Source organism: Rissa tridactyla, chromosome 3, assembly GCF_028500815.1.
Source record: "Rissa tridactyla isolate bRisTri1 chromosome 3, bRisTri1.patW.cur.20221130, whole genome shotgun sequence".
Lineage (NCBI taxonomy): Eukaryota > Metazoa > Chordata > Aves > Charadriiformes > Laridae > Rissa > Rissa tridactyla.
In genome coordinates, this window is record NC_071468.1 from 7,964,610 (window position 1) to 7,981,330 (window position 16,721).

General features: G+C 40.5%; 1 protein-coding gene across 3 annotated transcripts in view; it reads right to left on the reverse strand.

Annotated features, from left to right (window-relative positions):
* Positions 1-1,935: 1,935 nt before the first annotated feature.
* Positions 1,936-16,721, reverse strand: part of SPTBN1 (spectrin beta, non-erythrocytic 1) — a 135,999-nt gene continuing 121,213 nt past the window's right edge. For all 3 annotated transcript variants that reach the window (XM_054194093.1, XM_054194092.1, XM_054194094.1), the window contains 8 exons: positions 15,723-15,807; positions 14,356-14,552; positions 13,205-13,317; positions 12,506-12,569; positions 7,108-7,346; positions 5,645-5,818; positions 3,634-3,676; positions 1,936-3,262 (listed from right to left, as the gene is read on the reverse strand). In XM_054194093.1, the coding sequence (XP_054050068.1) occupies positions 3,047-3,262; positions 3,634-3,676; positions 5,645-5,818; positions 7,108-7,346; positions 12,506-12,569; positions 13,205-13,317; positions 14,356-14,552; positions 15,723-15,807 (1,131 nt within the window). In that variant the 3' untranslated portion in view covers positions 1,936-3,046. The remainder of the gene's footprint in view (positions 3,263-3,633; positions 3,677-5,644; positions 5,819-7,107; positions 7,347-12,505; positions 12,570-13,204; positions 13,318-14,355; positions 14,553-15,722; positions 15,808-16,721) is intronic.

Consider the following 16,721-nt stretch of genomic DNA (forward strand, 5'->3'; position numbering starts at 1 on the left):
TATCTCCGGAAGAAACAAACTTAAATATGGATTAGCCTACAAAACCTGCTAACAAAGGAAACTGCAATACAGTGTTAAACTGCACTATAAATCCTCATTCTTCAGTGCGGTAACCAGAAGAAATATAATGTTCCGTCTATCGAGGGGTCTAACCGCGTTTAGTGGTGCAATTCGGAAAGTAACACAGCCATTTCTGCAACGGTTAACACCGGTGCCAGGGACAACCCGCTCCAATTTCAGTCCCATTTTCATCATCCGCACTCAGTCTTTTTTCTTCCTCTGATATTTTCCAGCAGTCTTCACATAACCCAAGAGAAATTCCCCCATTCTCTCTCCCTTCTGAAACTAGCACACCAACCTGACTTTTCTGACCTGGCTTTGTCCAAGGAGGCTCTTTCTGCCCCACTAATTCCCTCTGCGAGGAAACTGCACCCTTACAGTCCAAAGGGGAAAACAGGCAAGGCTTAGTATTAACTCTTGTTTCTCAGCAGCTTAAAACCAGTTCCTAAGCAGAAAGGATTTTTATTCAAGTAGTTTTCAGAAACAACTTGGAGTAAGAGGCAAGAGAAACCAAGAAAAACAATTCTGAAGGCACGTTCAACCAAGACACTACAGGGTTACACACAACCGGTAGTCACGATCAGTCTGTTAAATTACTCATCATGATAGCTTAGCTCAAGTGATAAATACGGTAAGGCAGCAACATTTTTGTGTACTTTAATCAACTAAGACGAATGTTTCATATTCTCTTCTAATGGTACAACTCAGCTTTTTATATCGTATTGAATTTTACATTTATAAGACTAGTGGTGTTATCCTACATTTTACTAATAATTAGACTGGAACAATGTCATATTACAGGAGTAAAAACTCACGTGCATGAATATTCAATTGTTTAATAACCCAAAACTTTAGAAACAAGAAAAACCCAGAAAACACTGTATACTCCATGATAGTAATTAAGACATTGTATTGGGCACATGTTCAGGAAATTGTGACTTGGAAATACATCCGTTTGCAGTTTATCTGCTTTCTAAAATTGTATTTCAGTGTACTTCAATAATCACAAAAAATTAAAAAACAGCTTCCCTACATTTCGTTGATTTTAAAATTTCTAATGCCTGTTAGGGTTTCTTGGAGCTACTCCTTTCAGCTGGTTCCCTAGACGGCATCCAATTTAAAGAAAATTCTGCAAAGATGCTAAATCTTTGAAACGCTGACAAGGTCAAAGAAACAATGAGCTCTGGAATCACCTTAGTTGCATTAAATGTGTGTCCTCACAGAAGTGCAATGGTGGCTGTACTTAAGAGAGGTACGTTTCAAAAAATTGACACAAAAAACCCCAGTGAAATTAAACTGAGCAGGACAACAAGTCCTCAGTACGCTATAAAGTTCAATTATGGCCCAATTTACCAAGGACTTAAGCACTGAGCAAAGGGTAGGTAGAAAGTTGGAGAACTAGGATTACTTAAAACAATGTTCTTTTCCTGCAAGCCAGTACATGGGTATTTACCTCAATCAGACACGATGTTCAGGTAGCTTGTTCAATTGCCCTAGCCGACGTCTATGCTTACTTCCATTGATTCTGCTGGATTTATTTCTCAACAAAAATTTCTATGCCAAAATATTTTAAAAAACGACGATTTCATTCCTTCCTTCATCTTTCTTTTTTTTTTCCTTTGGCACTTAATTTGAGGAGCAGGGCGAAAGGGAGGGGAGGTGGGAAGTGAAGGGAAAAGGAAGGTAAAGAGAGGTGGAAAGAGAGACAACGGCTATTTCAGTATGAACTTTCGCACAGAAAAACGGAATTACATTTTAAGGCATTAGTTTCAGTGCACAGGAGAGATGGCATTTTAAAATAACTTTATTTTTGATCCTCTTTCAAAATTATGATTTGACATTGTCAGAAATGAAATAAGAAACTTAACCAGCATATTTAGTTTTAAAAGCATTTAATGACATAGCATATATTTAACAGATAGGGTAAAAGTCTAGAGGTACAGTTCAATACAACTGAAAGCCAGTTCCAGTACTACTCTTGACTACAGGCCCAGTTATTGAAAGTTCATTCCTATTAAATGTAATTTTTGATTGTGCAGTAAGATGAAATCTTTTCATTACAATAGTTACAGTGACAGAGAAATGCACACTATGTATCAAATAGCAAGGTAACGTAGCAAAATTATAACACACAGTGCTGCAGCTGACAAGCAAGTAACCATTTGAGTAACATTACTTTTCCAGTAAATGCTTCAGTTCCACTTTTACACTTATCGATGATTTTAAAGGGTTTATTATACATCTAGTCTTATTATACTTTGTACTAGAATTATCTGAAACATACAATATAATGTATTTCAGCAAAAAAAAAAAATTGAAATTACAGATTATTTAAAACTGTTTCAGCCTGCTAATCCACCTTGTACACCAACATTCTTATCTGTCGTACTTGATGCAGAAAAGCTTCAGGTTGTGTTAATAACCAATGCCAGGATATAAATGATCTGTCTGTAAGTAATGCATACCTGCACTCTGTTACAGCAAAGATAATACACTATCATTTTAATAAATGTTAGAATTGTAATGGGAGGCTCTACTAGTCAAGACTCAGCATAACAACCTTAAATGGAAGTGAACGTTTCTGAAAATTTGTACATTGGTTTTTGATGTGCACAGTAGATTCGAAAGCACCGCTGCCTTGCATACCAATAGTACTAGGAGTGGGTTATTTTCCAAGACAGCCTCACAAAATTGAGGAACAGTTTAAATATTAAGATCTAATCTACATTAACTTCATTTAAAAAAAACCAAAAACAAACTCCCAAAACCTGGTCCTCCCTCTCCTACAGAAGCTGCTCAATGCACCTCATACATTTGTAACTTTAGGTTCTTTTTTTGTTGGCTTTTTATTTTAAAACGCTCTATAAATAAAAAATGTCAATCACATTGAGGAACATGAGGCACAGAGAGTAACGTATTGGTTCTGAGCTCGCATGCTGGAATTCCACTGGAACGGTCAGAGAAGTGCAGTGTGTGGAGATGGAGTTCACTTCTTTTTACCAAAAAGGCTGAATCTTTTCTCTTTGTCTTTCTCTTTGTCTTTCTCCCGCTTGCCAGGGCTGGACTCGCTGGTTATTGTGACGCTGGCAGGCAGGGTCTGGGCACGGCTGGAGGCTGGAGTGCTCTGGGTAGTCGGGGACACTTCGATTTTATCAGAAGAGATAGCTGACGTGATGGCCTGAATCCACGTGTTCATCTCCTCCTTCAAGAAGCCCCAAAGGCAGAAAGCTGTTACAATCCGCGTGTCACACGCCCTCTCTAATTCACTCAATATTGTGGAAGGGGAATGGGTAGAAGTGGGAAATGAAAGGAAACACGGTGCTAACTCATCAGCTGGCGCTCCTCTGGTTATGTACCTGCAGAAGATGTCCACTAGAAGCTGTATCTGAAAAGCCCTACTGCCCTGGTGGCGCCAGCGGGAGCTCCTGAATCTACACATCACGCACACATATGCACAAAACTGCAGACCAGGAAATTAAAAAGCACCCCTGAGCTCTTAGCAGCTATTTTTTTCCTGTTGTACAACAGCACAGATATCACATCAGTAATAAATGATAAGAAAAACAAACTTACATCGTCTTTGGCTTGGAAGAGGTATTCATTGCCATCAGTCAATCTGTAAAGAAAACAACCATCACAAATTTAGCTTAGTAGTAGCCACACTGCTTCAACTCCTGCTTGTTTCGCAACAGTACATAATCACACCGAGACATACATATGGGACTGTTTTGGTATCTCGTACTGTCACGCAGAGGCAGCCACACACACTGCACGTTCTGGTCTCTAACCACGTTTACGATAGTGGACTTGTTCGAGTACGTCAGGATGCACTGCAGAGCTTGCCGTCTTCAGCAGCTGATGATGGCTGCTTCAGTATACTTGCTCTTTCAGGCAGGTCTTTTCTCTTTTGCAAAAGACAGTATAAAAGTTTACAATACTTTGAAAAGACAAAAGTCACAGGCAATACCCAGAGTTTTCATGGCTTTTGTAGACACCTAGCAAAATTCTGCAGCTGCTCCGCTGCCGTAACTACTGTGGAGTTGACTCAAGATACTGTACGGGGTATTATTTTTGAGTATTCTCATGAGTGTTATGAGCCTCTTCTCACACTGAAGGCCGGAGTCTCCCTCCTGTTTTATTTCTGTGCTGATTTTACTCAGGTGGTTTAACTGGGATACATTTAACAACCTCTGTGAAGATATATCTTAATTAAAAACAAGACTGAGTAACACCAGATCAGGCATCTGAACAAGTAGGAGGCAGGGTCAGTAGGGCTGCGTTGCACACTTCCTGATCTTTTCCCACAATAAGGAAACTTTTAAAAATCTCTTCATGAAGTGAAATTAAGTATTAAACAGTAAAATAACAGTGAAGACAGACAGACACTTGGAACAATGTAATTATGCCTTGCTTTCTTCTTTAAAGAACTAAGAAAAATAGTTCCAGTGTACTCTCCATAGATCACAACTAGACCTTTCTGCGAGAAATCCACCTGCACGTGACATCTGTAGAGACCGCAGCCTCTCAGACGTTCAACACCACACCCCTTCTCAGCTTGGAGAGACAGATTTGACATGAGCTGGTGAACTCTCTGGGGACTCTCCTCACGAGAATGAGCAAAGAAAATATGCTATATGCAATTACCCGAGAGCCCGGTGCAGGTGACAGGGTACTGTGAAAAAAAGGGCAAGAGCATTTTCTGCATAACTGTGTATTTGGAACAACATCTCCTTACATTATCAATTCAGAGACGTTTAAAATAGTACAAAGGATGAATCACAGAGCTGCAGGCCTGTCTTCAAGAAAGGTAAAATTCCCTAAACATTTGCTATGTATTTCCCTATATATTTGCTATAAAGTAAATTTCCCTGGGTATGGATTCTATCATCTTTAGAGGATTCTTGGATCAATATAAAATTAAAAAAAAAAAAAAAAGAAAAAAGTTCTATCTTGGAATATATGAACTGATCAGTTCATAATGTGAGTCTCCTTTGACAGAAGCACCTAACTGCTGTGTAATGTTAAAATATTTTTTCACTGTTGGCACTGAAAGATCGATCAGTAAAACAGAAACACAGTTTTGGAAGGAAAAGCCTCATTTTTTTTAACCTTTGAACAGCAAGTACTTCACATACTTCAAAATTAAATGGTCTGTAACTACCTGTTCTAGACCTGAAAATGTGATAAATGTCTTCAGTAATCTCCTAAATCCATGCTGAAAAAATGAAACAAGAGGCCCGATTTTGCAAAGAGCAGAACCATGAACATTCAGCTCTTTTCAATTAATTCCAGAGGGAGCAGCTGAAAAGACCAGTATTTTTAAATGCAGGCTCCTAACTTTAGTCAGACGCATCTAGTGTTGCCCAGGTGTAAATAAAGCGCACAGATTATTTTGCTACCGTTTTGCACGTGCTACCTTTGATAAATACACCATGTTTCAGTGACAGGAAGAGCCTGTTCAGAAAAGTAGATGCTGCAGTTAAGAATTACGATTAGTTCCTAGGTTGGATCCTCCCACAAATTCACCCAGTGAAACATACCCAGCGCAACTGAAACTAATGGCAAGATGCTTCAACAGGTTTACCTTAGCTTGAACACATGCTTTTTCTTTTTATAATCGACCGCTATTTCACAGACTGCTTCTTTCAAGCTGACAGGAATCTCATTGTGGTAGGGGATGCCAGAAGCAGCAGCCTTCGAATCCTTGTAGAAGCCCATCTCTTGGTTGTTTATGACACAATACACGTTATGCCATGACCTTTAAGACATGGAAAACAACAAAAGTATTTATAAATCTAATGCTCTTACCTGCAGAACTGGAGAAACCAAACACAGTTATTTCTATAAGATAACAGAGACTAGTTCAGTCTGAGGATGCGAATACAGCATACGCTTGTCTTGTAAACTGCAGGCAGCAAATTCTCTTATAAAAGCATGGCTTCAAGACGGAAGTACTGACTTTGAGCCAAATGGAATACAGATTTCGAGAGCTCTCTTTGATAGCACGTAAGCATATACTAACAGTAGGAGGACTGTCTGGCAGACTAGGCAGTTTGCAGATTGTCTGGCAGACTTGGGAGAGAAAGTGACTGACCTTTTAATGACTATGCTTTATTGCGGAAGGAATTCTCATTGTGTTGCAAACTAACGAATGGATTGCATACGAAACCCTTGATTCTTACAATTACTCAGTGGCATCGCGCACCTCATTCTCTAATACAGCTATAAAAATCAATGATTACGAAAAGTACGAGTCCCTAATTAGTACTGGTGACTGTCACTGCCTCAAAGTAGCTCTTCAGTGCGAACAACTGTAGCTGAACAAAAATTATGGTAGTACTACACTCATTTGTGATGTGCACTCAGCTCTGCTGAGTACTTCAGCTCCTACCAGATCCCTCCAATGTTGGTGGAGCTCATCACTTGGCTAGTGGTGACTTGTCAGCCAAGTCATAAATCTGGTTTCAAGAGCTCTTTCAGGTCACGAAGGACCCCAGTCTGCTTTTCTAGTGCAGACAGAAATCTCAGAAGTTTTGCCTGTTTGTGAACTACAGGATCAGGACCTTAGGAATGGAATCAACTAAGGCACAAAAAATCATCTACACCCACTTTTCTCTTCTGAACAGATTACAGAGTAGGTGGAAAGTGCTAATGTGCAAACAGAAAATGTCAGAAGAATATGGACATTTCTATTCTCACACCTACGTGATTTTCTTTTCTTGTAGCAACATGCAATTGAGAGATCTGGAATCAAATCCCTCTACTGCCACAAATTCATCCTTTGAAGTGGGAAAGCCATGGTATCTTTATGCTTCAGTTTCCCACTTTCCAGATATGGCTAACGCTGCATTTTCTACCACCTTTAGGTTGCAACTTTCTCAAATATACTGCTCAACCATGCATACGGAGTTTCTACCACAACAGGGGCGTAAGCCTGAAAGGTCTTTAGGAGCTGTGAGAAGACAACAGCAGCAGCGATAACATGTACTGTCTAACGTCTTGGCGAGTTCAGATGCAATTAGCCGCATTGCGCATCGAGTACTTTACCTGCTCGAGGCTTTCTTGCTGTGTGTCTCCCATTCGTGTTTGCGATGTAAGAAGCCCTCCATCTGAGCTGAAGGAATCTCTTGTGTTTTGGCTGGTAGGGTAGCAGCAGTCTGTGCCTGAATGGCGGTCTTGGCTTTGCGGTCTGACGTTGGAGAAGGAACAGGACTAGACTCTTTTGAACTTGTCCTCTGTTCTGCAGCTCCATTGACCATTTCGTTTGTTTCTGCAGTTTCTGCCACCTAGGAACAGCGGAAAAGAAGTTCAGCTAGAAGCCTCACAACACCGCGGTATCTTGCAGTTAATCTGTTTCCCTGCATAACGTGGCTGTGTATAAGCTTTGCCTGGGGAACGACACAGGCCAATAATATCTTTCTCACACTCCATGGAGACACAGAAGGCCAAGGAAATTAGAAGGTATGAATGGATTAGTACCCATTTTATAGGTAGAGAGACGGGAAAATAAGAGCAGCTAAACATCAGTGTGAATTTTACTGTGCTTTGCTCTGCTGGTCAATTCATATTCCTTTATATATTGTTATTCCTAAAATTAGAGCATTCAATTCTGTTGCTAAATACTCAAATGTTTGGAACAGTAACAATCACACTTTCTGCACACCTAGAGGAACAGTAGAAGTTATACACATCAGCCACCTTAAATACATTTATGGGTATTTAAAGTCTATAAAATATATTAAAGTCTATAAAATATATTAACTATAAGTCAACAGAAAAATATGTCAAAATTGTCCAGGAGCATTTACAAAAATTTGCATCATTTATTTGTTTCTGTAAAAGCTCCTTTCCCGCTTTCCCCATTCCCCTAAGTGACACAACAAAATCAAAACATGCAGGAATTAGAAAGATTACACCATGCATTTCATCTCCACCATCCCAGTTAGGATACTGGATCTTAAAGACAAGGGAAATGAGGTCACGTGTCAATTTATCAAGGTCTTTTTCAGACTTGCGTTATTAGGTGGATTGGATTTTTGTTAAAGGAACTGAAAACCACCACAGTCACACAACATCACACAGCTATTTACCCCCAAAGAAAGACAGAACCAAGGCCTTGCCCATCACTTGCTTTGTTGATCGCGTTGCCTGTCGCACTGTGATCGAGATAGCCTAGAGAGCAGCCATGTTTCCAGCAGCTCTGACTGGTCAAGCTGTCGACGTCTTCAGGAGCCATTCATCCAAAAATCATTTAAATTGGAATCCTAATGGCTATACGCTTTTGAAATGCAGCTTGGTCCCAGTTTTTTTTTTTCTCGTACCATTACTTTGACATGTAGAGCCATTGGTAGCAGCTCAGGAGTTACACAACCAATGTGTATTATTATTATTATTAGCAAGCTACTGAAGCTTAGTGCTGCTAACGCTCTAGTAGATTACAAACATTCTGGACTGTTTTTATGCAGACAAGCAGGTATTTGTGAATGGCACAATAATTAGACATTCCCACTTCTGCACATGGCCCGGACAATTCAAAAGCAGCCGAATTATTATGCAACAAACTGAATTTTGCCACCATTTGCTAAAACTTCTTATACCTGCCAAGTACACGTTATTGTACCTCACACCTTTGTACCTCATATATTGACCTAGGAAGATCTAAGTGCCAACTCGCCATGAATATGGGAAGGATTGGTTAACTGCCTTTAAGCAATCTAAATCTCCAGAGTACAGACACTACATCACTGAAACAGGGAAAGAATCACAGCTCACATTCCACTTCAGTCATATCTATTTTACTCTGTCCCTAAAGACGTGTAGCCTTACAGCCTAGTTTCCCAGAGGAAGCATCTACCCTGCACTGTTATCCAGTGGAACTAAAAATCAATGACACGGGTTCTTCACAATTAGGATAAGTCTGAGCCATCAAACCTCACTATTTGTATCCAAATCTCAAAATATAACAAAAATGTTGCATTGAAGGGGGGAGAGGGTAAGTAAATAGATGAGGCTGAAGACTACCCAAACGCAGCTTGAAGGTTACCCAAGCCAGCACAGCTACTATAACACAGGTGGTGAAAGGAGCAACCAGGGATTCACCAAGGAAAGCTCAATCCATCAGTTGTCACCTGCACTGATCACAAATGCATTCAAGAAAAAGGATAGCCCTTTGCAAATGTTTTTGATCAGTGACAGTTACTGAACTTCAAACTCTCTGCTTTCCAACCGGCTGGATCCCGGGTCCAAGATACATGAAGCCTTTGTGACCAGCAATAACGAGTTACACAGACCACAGTAACTTATCTCAACAACTTACATAAACTACCCAAACCTACCTGTTACCTAAGCCGATGCTGAAAGTAGCATGTTTTCTGTAGCGATACCAGCAAGATGTGAAAGTATTACTGATTTTGGGGTACCTATTGCCACTAATCTGAAGTAAAACAGACCAGTTTCAAACCAGCAGCCACTGCACCGCTACTTAATGTATTTTTATGGGAAATAACATGTAACTCAGTGCTGCAATCTGCAACCCTGTGGTTTTAAGAGATAACTGCCAACTTTAGGCACACAATCAGACCTGTAACTTCTACTTAAAAGCTCGTAAAAGGGCTATGAAATGCTTGTCTGATGCTCTTTCAGGTTTTATTTCCTTTTCACGTGTTATCTACAATTAACAGAAAACAAGCAAAATAAATCTGAATCATAAACAGCTAAGCGAAGAATGTGTCATGAAAATAGAGAAAAATCAGGAGCTAAACAAACTTTAATGGAAACATGCATCGGGCATGCAGAGACAATGCAACAGAGGACAAACATTAATAGCAAACTGTACTGTTACAACAAAACAGTTAGCACGTACATGAATACGGTTTTCTTAATCGTGACTGAGCGGTTAGTTGCAAGTGCTTTAGTGACTACAGGCTACTCTTGAGGTATTGAAACCAAGACTGTAACATGCAACAAGACAGCTGGTGACAACGACTGGAGACGCCCCTTTCATTTTCATAGTGCTTGAAGCAACATTATATTCGGTTCATCAACTTAAGTCTCTGCACCACAGCTTAAATAATAGAGACGTATTTGCCTTCTTCAGATGCAAATAGATGACAGCCTATACATTGTTCTGGCATAAGTACCATTTTAATGTTTTAGGCCAGTACCATAGGCTATAATAAAGAGGTGAAATCTTACGCTTCTAGTGCCTAAAATGATGACCTTAATTGATGACTTAATTCTTTTTTTCTTCATCATAAAAGTCTGATTATCATATCTAAGTGTACTAATACAAGTAAAAAAGTGTATCTATATAAATTACTTTTACATACTACGTTTTAGCCGGAATACATATGAAGGCTTCCCAGATGCTGGAGTCTGACGCTACAGCTATACTGCTCTGAGAACTGCCATACTCTTACAGGCACAGAGAGCTGGTGTAGGTAGTCACCAGATCATTTGCCTAAGCTTATATGGAATTTTTAAAAGCAGTAAGAAATTATATGTTGTTATCCTGACAAAAGAAAAAAAACATGCATCATGAAGTGGAAAGACAAGTTACAGCAAAAAGTACAATTACTGAAGCACATCCTTTCAATCACCTTTCTCACTTTACAAGCTCAGCCAATACAGAACGATTCAGCTGCACTGCTCAGCTAATTGTCAGAAGTCAAAATTCTGATCAACAGCCTCCAATCAGAAATAATACAGCTGTGTACATCTGACGTACTGCAACACAAGATTGAACGAAGCGAGCTAAAAAGCTCTCGTGAAAGACTGAAGTGCAGATGGCGAAGATTAACATGGAAATGCATTAAGTATCATAAAATAAAAAAAGAGAAGCAAACAGGTGATGTATAAGGTTGTGGTAACCAACAAGATGATGATGATGATCTGGGATGCGCTTGCAGGCCACCTCACATTCCTTGCCACAACTATATATAATTTCATAAACATTAGAACGTACAACAGACAGCTCACTTCATAGTTTCATATTAAAGACGAACCTAAAGGCTTTATTTAAATAAAGAAAAAGGTAGAACTGCTTAGTATTCTAGAGCATTGTCAGAGTCTGCGTGCAGACCCAAAAGTACCTGGGATGGGCTATTTGAAAGATAAACTTATGCTGAATGGCATTTCCTCCCAGAGTCCTAGACCCGGACCAGCATTTCCTTTGCGGTACTGGTAAGAGCTCTAATATCCACTGATCTGAGCCAGGCGGGAGCTTTTCCTGCGCTTCATACAACCTCAGAGAGTGAGGTTCATAAACACAAAGGAAAGGAAGTGTCATTTTCCTCACCACTCAAAGCATTAATTGAAACAAACAGGCTTTGCAGGAAGGTAATGGAGAGGTAAGCCAGTTTTCAACTACTGTGTTGCGTTAACTATATATACATATTTACTAGTAATTTTTTTATGGCTGCACATTGGGATTATTGGCATGCATCCTGACTCCCTTGGGACATCCCCTAGCAAGAAGGAATGAATAAAACACGGACCATTCAACCTGCATCTATATAAAATAAAGAGCTGGGATCTTAGACCACTGTATTTTATTTAGTCTTAAAGGAAAAGCATCACAACCTCTCCATAAGGGTCCGCGCCCTACTCTCATTTATACCACCGTCTCTCAAGTGTCAGTAAATTGAATTGCTGTAGTGTAAATTGGACAGGACCAAGGCAAAATGAGGTCCCAAAATAGCTATTCAGCAAAATCACAACTCTTCATGAGGACTAAATACCAAGATAAATCTAGATACTAGTTCTTAATGGTTTATTTCATGTTTATTTTTATCTGCAGTCGATGAGTCCATTCTGCGTGGAATGTTGTACAACCAAGCTAAGGCTTTTATTTGTCGATAGTTACAACTCTTCCCTCCCTCCCAGCCTTTAATGCCAAGATCACTTGCATGTATTATCTTTGGCCTTATAAATAACTCACTTGCTAATGCAGCTGATTTAATAATGTTGCCGTGCTGAAACCTGTTAGTATAACTCGATGCGTCATACCTGTCAGATTCTAGTTCTCTTCTTCGTTATGATGTAATCTCATTAAATCTCAATTACTCATATAAAGGACGATTTAGCTGGAAAATCTTAATACTATTAGCGACATGAAAAACTCACAGTAAATAGCATGAAATAAATGTGTCACCTTAAAACAACTGAGTGTCAGTGGGGATATTCAAATAAGCAAGACTTAAAGTGAAGCAAATATATCTTCAAGGGGCTGCTAATTAAGTAAAAGCCAACTGATGGGAAGAAAGAGAAAAGCAGCAGGGAAATTGAAGCCAAAAGATTCAATCAGTACCAGTAACCCGTACTGAAAAAAGGTGTCTTTTGCTGCAAATGATTCTGTATGTCACAGTCCAGACCACGATCGGTCATTGGCTGTCCGTCTGCTAATAAAGTTTTTGTAGTTTTGGTAGGTTTGGGAGCGGTAACTAACCCGTGGAGATTCCTGGTCTGATGGCAAACCGTTTTGGGAAACCTGTTCTCCTTTTGTCCCATCCCTGTGGGGAGAGAGGAAAAGGAAAAGAAATTGTATTAATTTCTTGAAAGTCACACGTCTTTTTCACCAAAATGAGATTTTCCTACGGAGTATTGCATACCTCAGATATTCAAGGAAATTCTTAAAATCCTCAGGCCCAAATGAATAAATCCAATGTTAAGAGAGATAAAACTAAGCTTTCCTGACAGACAGCTTACAGATAAGCCTACTCCTATCATAATTAATGATTTAATTAATTTTAATTCATTTTATAGATGTTAACGTTCCATGGACGTGGCTTGAAATCTACCTGCAACTGATGCTCATCAAAGAAGAAAGCCAAGATTGTTCTGAAATTTTAATTCATAACACAGGGTGTGTAAAAACAGCATTTTGACTTTAGGGCCAGATACACCTCAGCAGCTGTAACACTGCGTCATGATGGAAAATGGGACCGTTGAACTTAGCAGGGAATTCAGATGTCTGGGAAAGGTCCTGTCCCCATAAACTACATCCACCAAGTCTTCTAAAAAGGGTCACGTTACAAAACGGTAAAGACCTCCAGACTCTCCCTTTGTAATGCATCTTCAGCCCTATAACTCTGCCTGAAGAAACCGCGTGAAGTACGCAATTCAGCTTCCCACACCCTGGGCTTACCATTGCTGCTGGGAGTCGGCATCCTCTGCAACCTTTGGGCTTGGCTCTGGAGTGGGCGGCTGTCTCTTCCTCTCCTCTTCCTCTTGCTGTCGACGTACTTCCAGCAGTTCCAACTGAGAAATGAAACAGTTTTGTACTTTGCGCGTTTTTCAGGGGCATTTCTAGAAACTAAAAATAACGCTGTAGGTTTTTCCGAAACATTACTGAAATTAAAGTTTATTGGAATAAAATTTTAAGCACCTGTCTTTAGAAGTATTAATCATGCAAAGTTAGTGCACTGAATTTATCAGTAAAGTCATACGGTATCAGACCCTTTAGCATCAAGTGGACTGTCTGGGCAGCAGCTTGCCACTGTAAGTGTTTGGTTTTTTTCTAATTCGTTCTGTTAGAACAAAAACCAGACAAACAAGAAAGCAGTCCAAGCTATTAAAATATTGAAAAGTGACATCCTCTTGTCTGCTTGCCATACATGAAGTGTTGCACATCAAATACCTGAAATTAACCATCTAAATAAAACCAGCATGATTTCTGAAGATGCTGAGAAACCTCAATTCATTTTGTCTGCAGCTGCGACACTCAGTGCGTGTGAAAAATTAAGCCACTTCAATTTTAGTGGCTACAGTAAAATTATTCTCCGAAGATGGTAATGTGCTCTCCAAGCATTAATTACTGACATTGTCGCTGTGCTCCAAATGTGCTTTTTTCTTTGCCTTACTATGTCTTTCTAGGGGACTGGAGCAATCAAAACAAAAGTTTTTGTCTTTAACCAAAAATAACGTCAGGTGTTCTGGGTTGTCTTCACTCAGAATCGCCCTTCCCTTTTAGCAGTACAATCTGTACGGCAGAGGGCTGGGGCAAACTGCTCAGCTCTTGAGTTTGCTTCTGGGTCTGAGACAACTCTTGCTGACTACCAAGATCATTTATCACTTAAGCTTTCCTTGCAAGTTGTTGAGTTCAAATGAACCTGAGAGGGTTTTAGTATAGTTGGGAACCTGAGACTTCAGGCCCCCGGTGATTGGCCAAGGTTAATCAACAAATGGATCGACAAATGGAGAAGAGGTTGGCGATGCTGGGAGTTATTCCGAACAATCAGGTGGCACCAAAATGAAGGGGAATGGCCAAGAGAGGTTATTCTCGCCTATAGCACTCACCGTGGTCAGTCTCTCCAGTGCTGCAAATCTCTCATCCCAAGTAGCTGCGGATTTTTCAAATGCTTCATGCCGCTTAATTAATTTTTCCACTTCGTCAACACTTTGACCTATTTCACGACTGGACAGGTAGGGCTCCTGTCCCAGCAGCCAGGCCTCCGCGACACTTGCATCTCTTGAAAACTGGTGTACCTCCAAAACTGAGCAAAGAACGTACAGAGATCAGCACTGTTAAAAGAGCATCATGAAGTCATCGAGCATCTTCTGATACATACTTAAACACAGCTCAGGGAAAAAAGTAAATGTATTTGGCTAAGCATTTTCCTTAACTAAGCCCACTGAAATGGACTCATCTAAAAGACAGAAATTTATCCTCTTGGCTTTCCTTTGAGGAAAAATAAAAGTTAAGGCCTACTTTCACTTCCCCTACAGACTATTTCATTTTGCAATTTCAGTGCCTCCTTTTTGTTCTCATCTGCTGTAACCTACTAACTTCAGAGTAGGAAGTCTGCTACCTGCTGGTTCTCCTCCTCAGGCTGGCCTGTCTGCAGAGCAGCTAGACCGTAGGCTGTAGCTCCCTTCAGCAAGCAGTATGTCACGCCTCTCTACACTGATACAGTTCCAGGTTTCCTTCCTTCTGACTTCACAGTTGAAAGAAAAGCCTTCACAGCCTTTGTGAATGGAATCCCGCAATTTTGATGATTAATGCAAACACCCAAACTGAGGGGCAATCACCCATGCTACTGTATTTCTGAAAGCTGCTAAGGCTCAGAAACAAGGACGGAAGTCTACACAGCAGCCCAGAACCCCACAAAATTACTACACCGCACGGTACGTTTTGAGATCCTGGACAGCTGTCTGCTGCAAAGGCTTCAGTCCGTCTATGAGTTATGGATCACCTCATTACAGTATCAGAACTGTTGCTGTTGTAGAACTTGCAAAATGCTGCAATGTTTAAAACTACACCTTTTGTCGGCAAACTGCTCGTCAACATGCTGGCCTCTCAGATAACGCAGGCACGTTACCTGTGTAAGGCAGCAGGGCTTTACTTCTCCCCATTTTTTAGTGGTGCATCCTTTGTAGAAACACAGTAGAAATGTGACACCCGCAAAATACGGTAGATCTGTTTCACCTAGCTCCAAATTTCATCGTATAGATTAAGACCTTTGGCGCAGGTTTCTTGGTTTCAAATTTGCAGTTATTTTACAATCAACACACGTGAATCTTACAGATTTACAGTACAAACACGCTTTCAAGCACCGCTACTAAAAAAGTAAGGAGCTGCAGGTTTTTTTCAACTGCTCAGAAAGACTCAATGAAGAGAGAGTTAGATTTGGCCCTGCCCGAAAGAAATCCAAGGATGTCCTTACTCAGTCTCAGCCACTCCCATCTGTCTTCCCATTTGTCAATCATTTCTTTTCTCTTTTCCGTCAGCTGCAGCAGCTTCTCCTTGATCTGTATTGAAGAGGAGAAGGCAGGACTGTTACACAAGCACCAGGCAGGCAGCAGGCTCACCTCACCACACCACGTAAGCCATAACCACCAGCGAAAGGCACTGACGAAACACATTGTGCGAGATTGTCAGGAAGTGGCTTAAGCATGAAGAGGGACACAGCTGGGTTTTGACATTTGCATTAAAATATCACATTTTCATAAGCGTACAGTATCTGTTGAAACTACAGCACCAAGATGACTTGATAAAAAGAGTGTAACAGACAAACAAATCTAGGAAGTGCAACCATGTATTTTATCTTCTGACCTTTTTCTAGCAAATAATGCAAAATGCGCTGCCCGTGACTGTTATAAAAAGCCTGCAGCTACCTGCACTAACAACACTGACGTGCCAGTGTAAGCCCTGTGTTATTCTCGGGGTCAATAATGGCTAACAAAACCTCCCAGGGCCTGAGCAAATGTTTCTCTGAGGATACTCCACAGCACTCATGTGTCACGCAGACACACAAACTATCACCTCCCTGAGTGGACAGTATCTTACATTTGGCCATCCTCTCTCCATCAAAGGGAGGCAGGAAGAAACACAGATTAAGCCTCTATCCTCTGCCCTAGACAAATCAGAAAATAAATCAAGGCCTTAAGCAGTTGGATACATTTTTCTTTTCTCTCTCCCTGGATTTACTGCCTGTGAGACAAACTTTTTCCTGCTCCTTCCCTTAGCGGGCCTCCTCATAGCACTCCCTGTACAAAATTCTTGCTGTCTCATGGTTATCTCTGCTCTTGTCACCTTTCCCAACACAGCCATCCCAGAGGGCTCTCGCTGCAGAACTGAATGCAACAGCTTCTTTGCATTTTCTGGACCGAAAATGATCATTTAAATTTAGGTGCCATCTCTGCCACCCAACATAAATTCACCG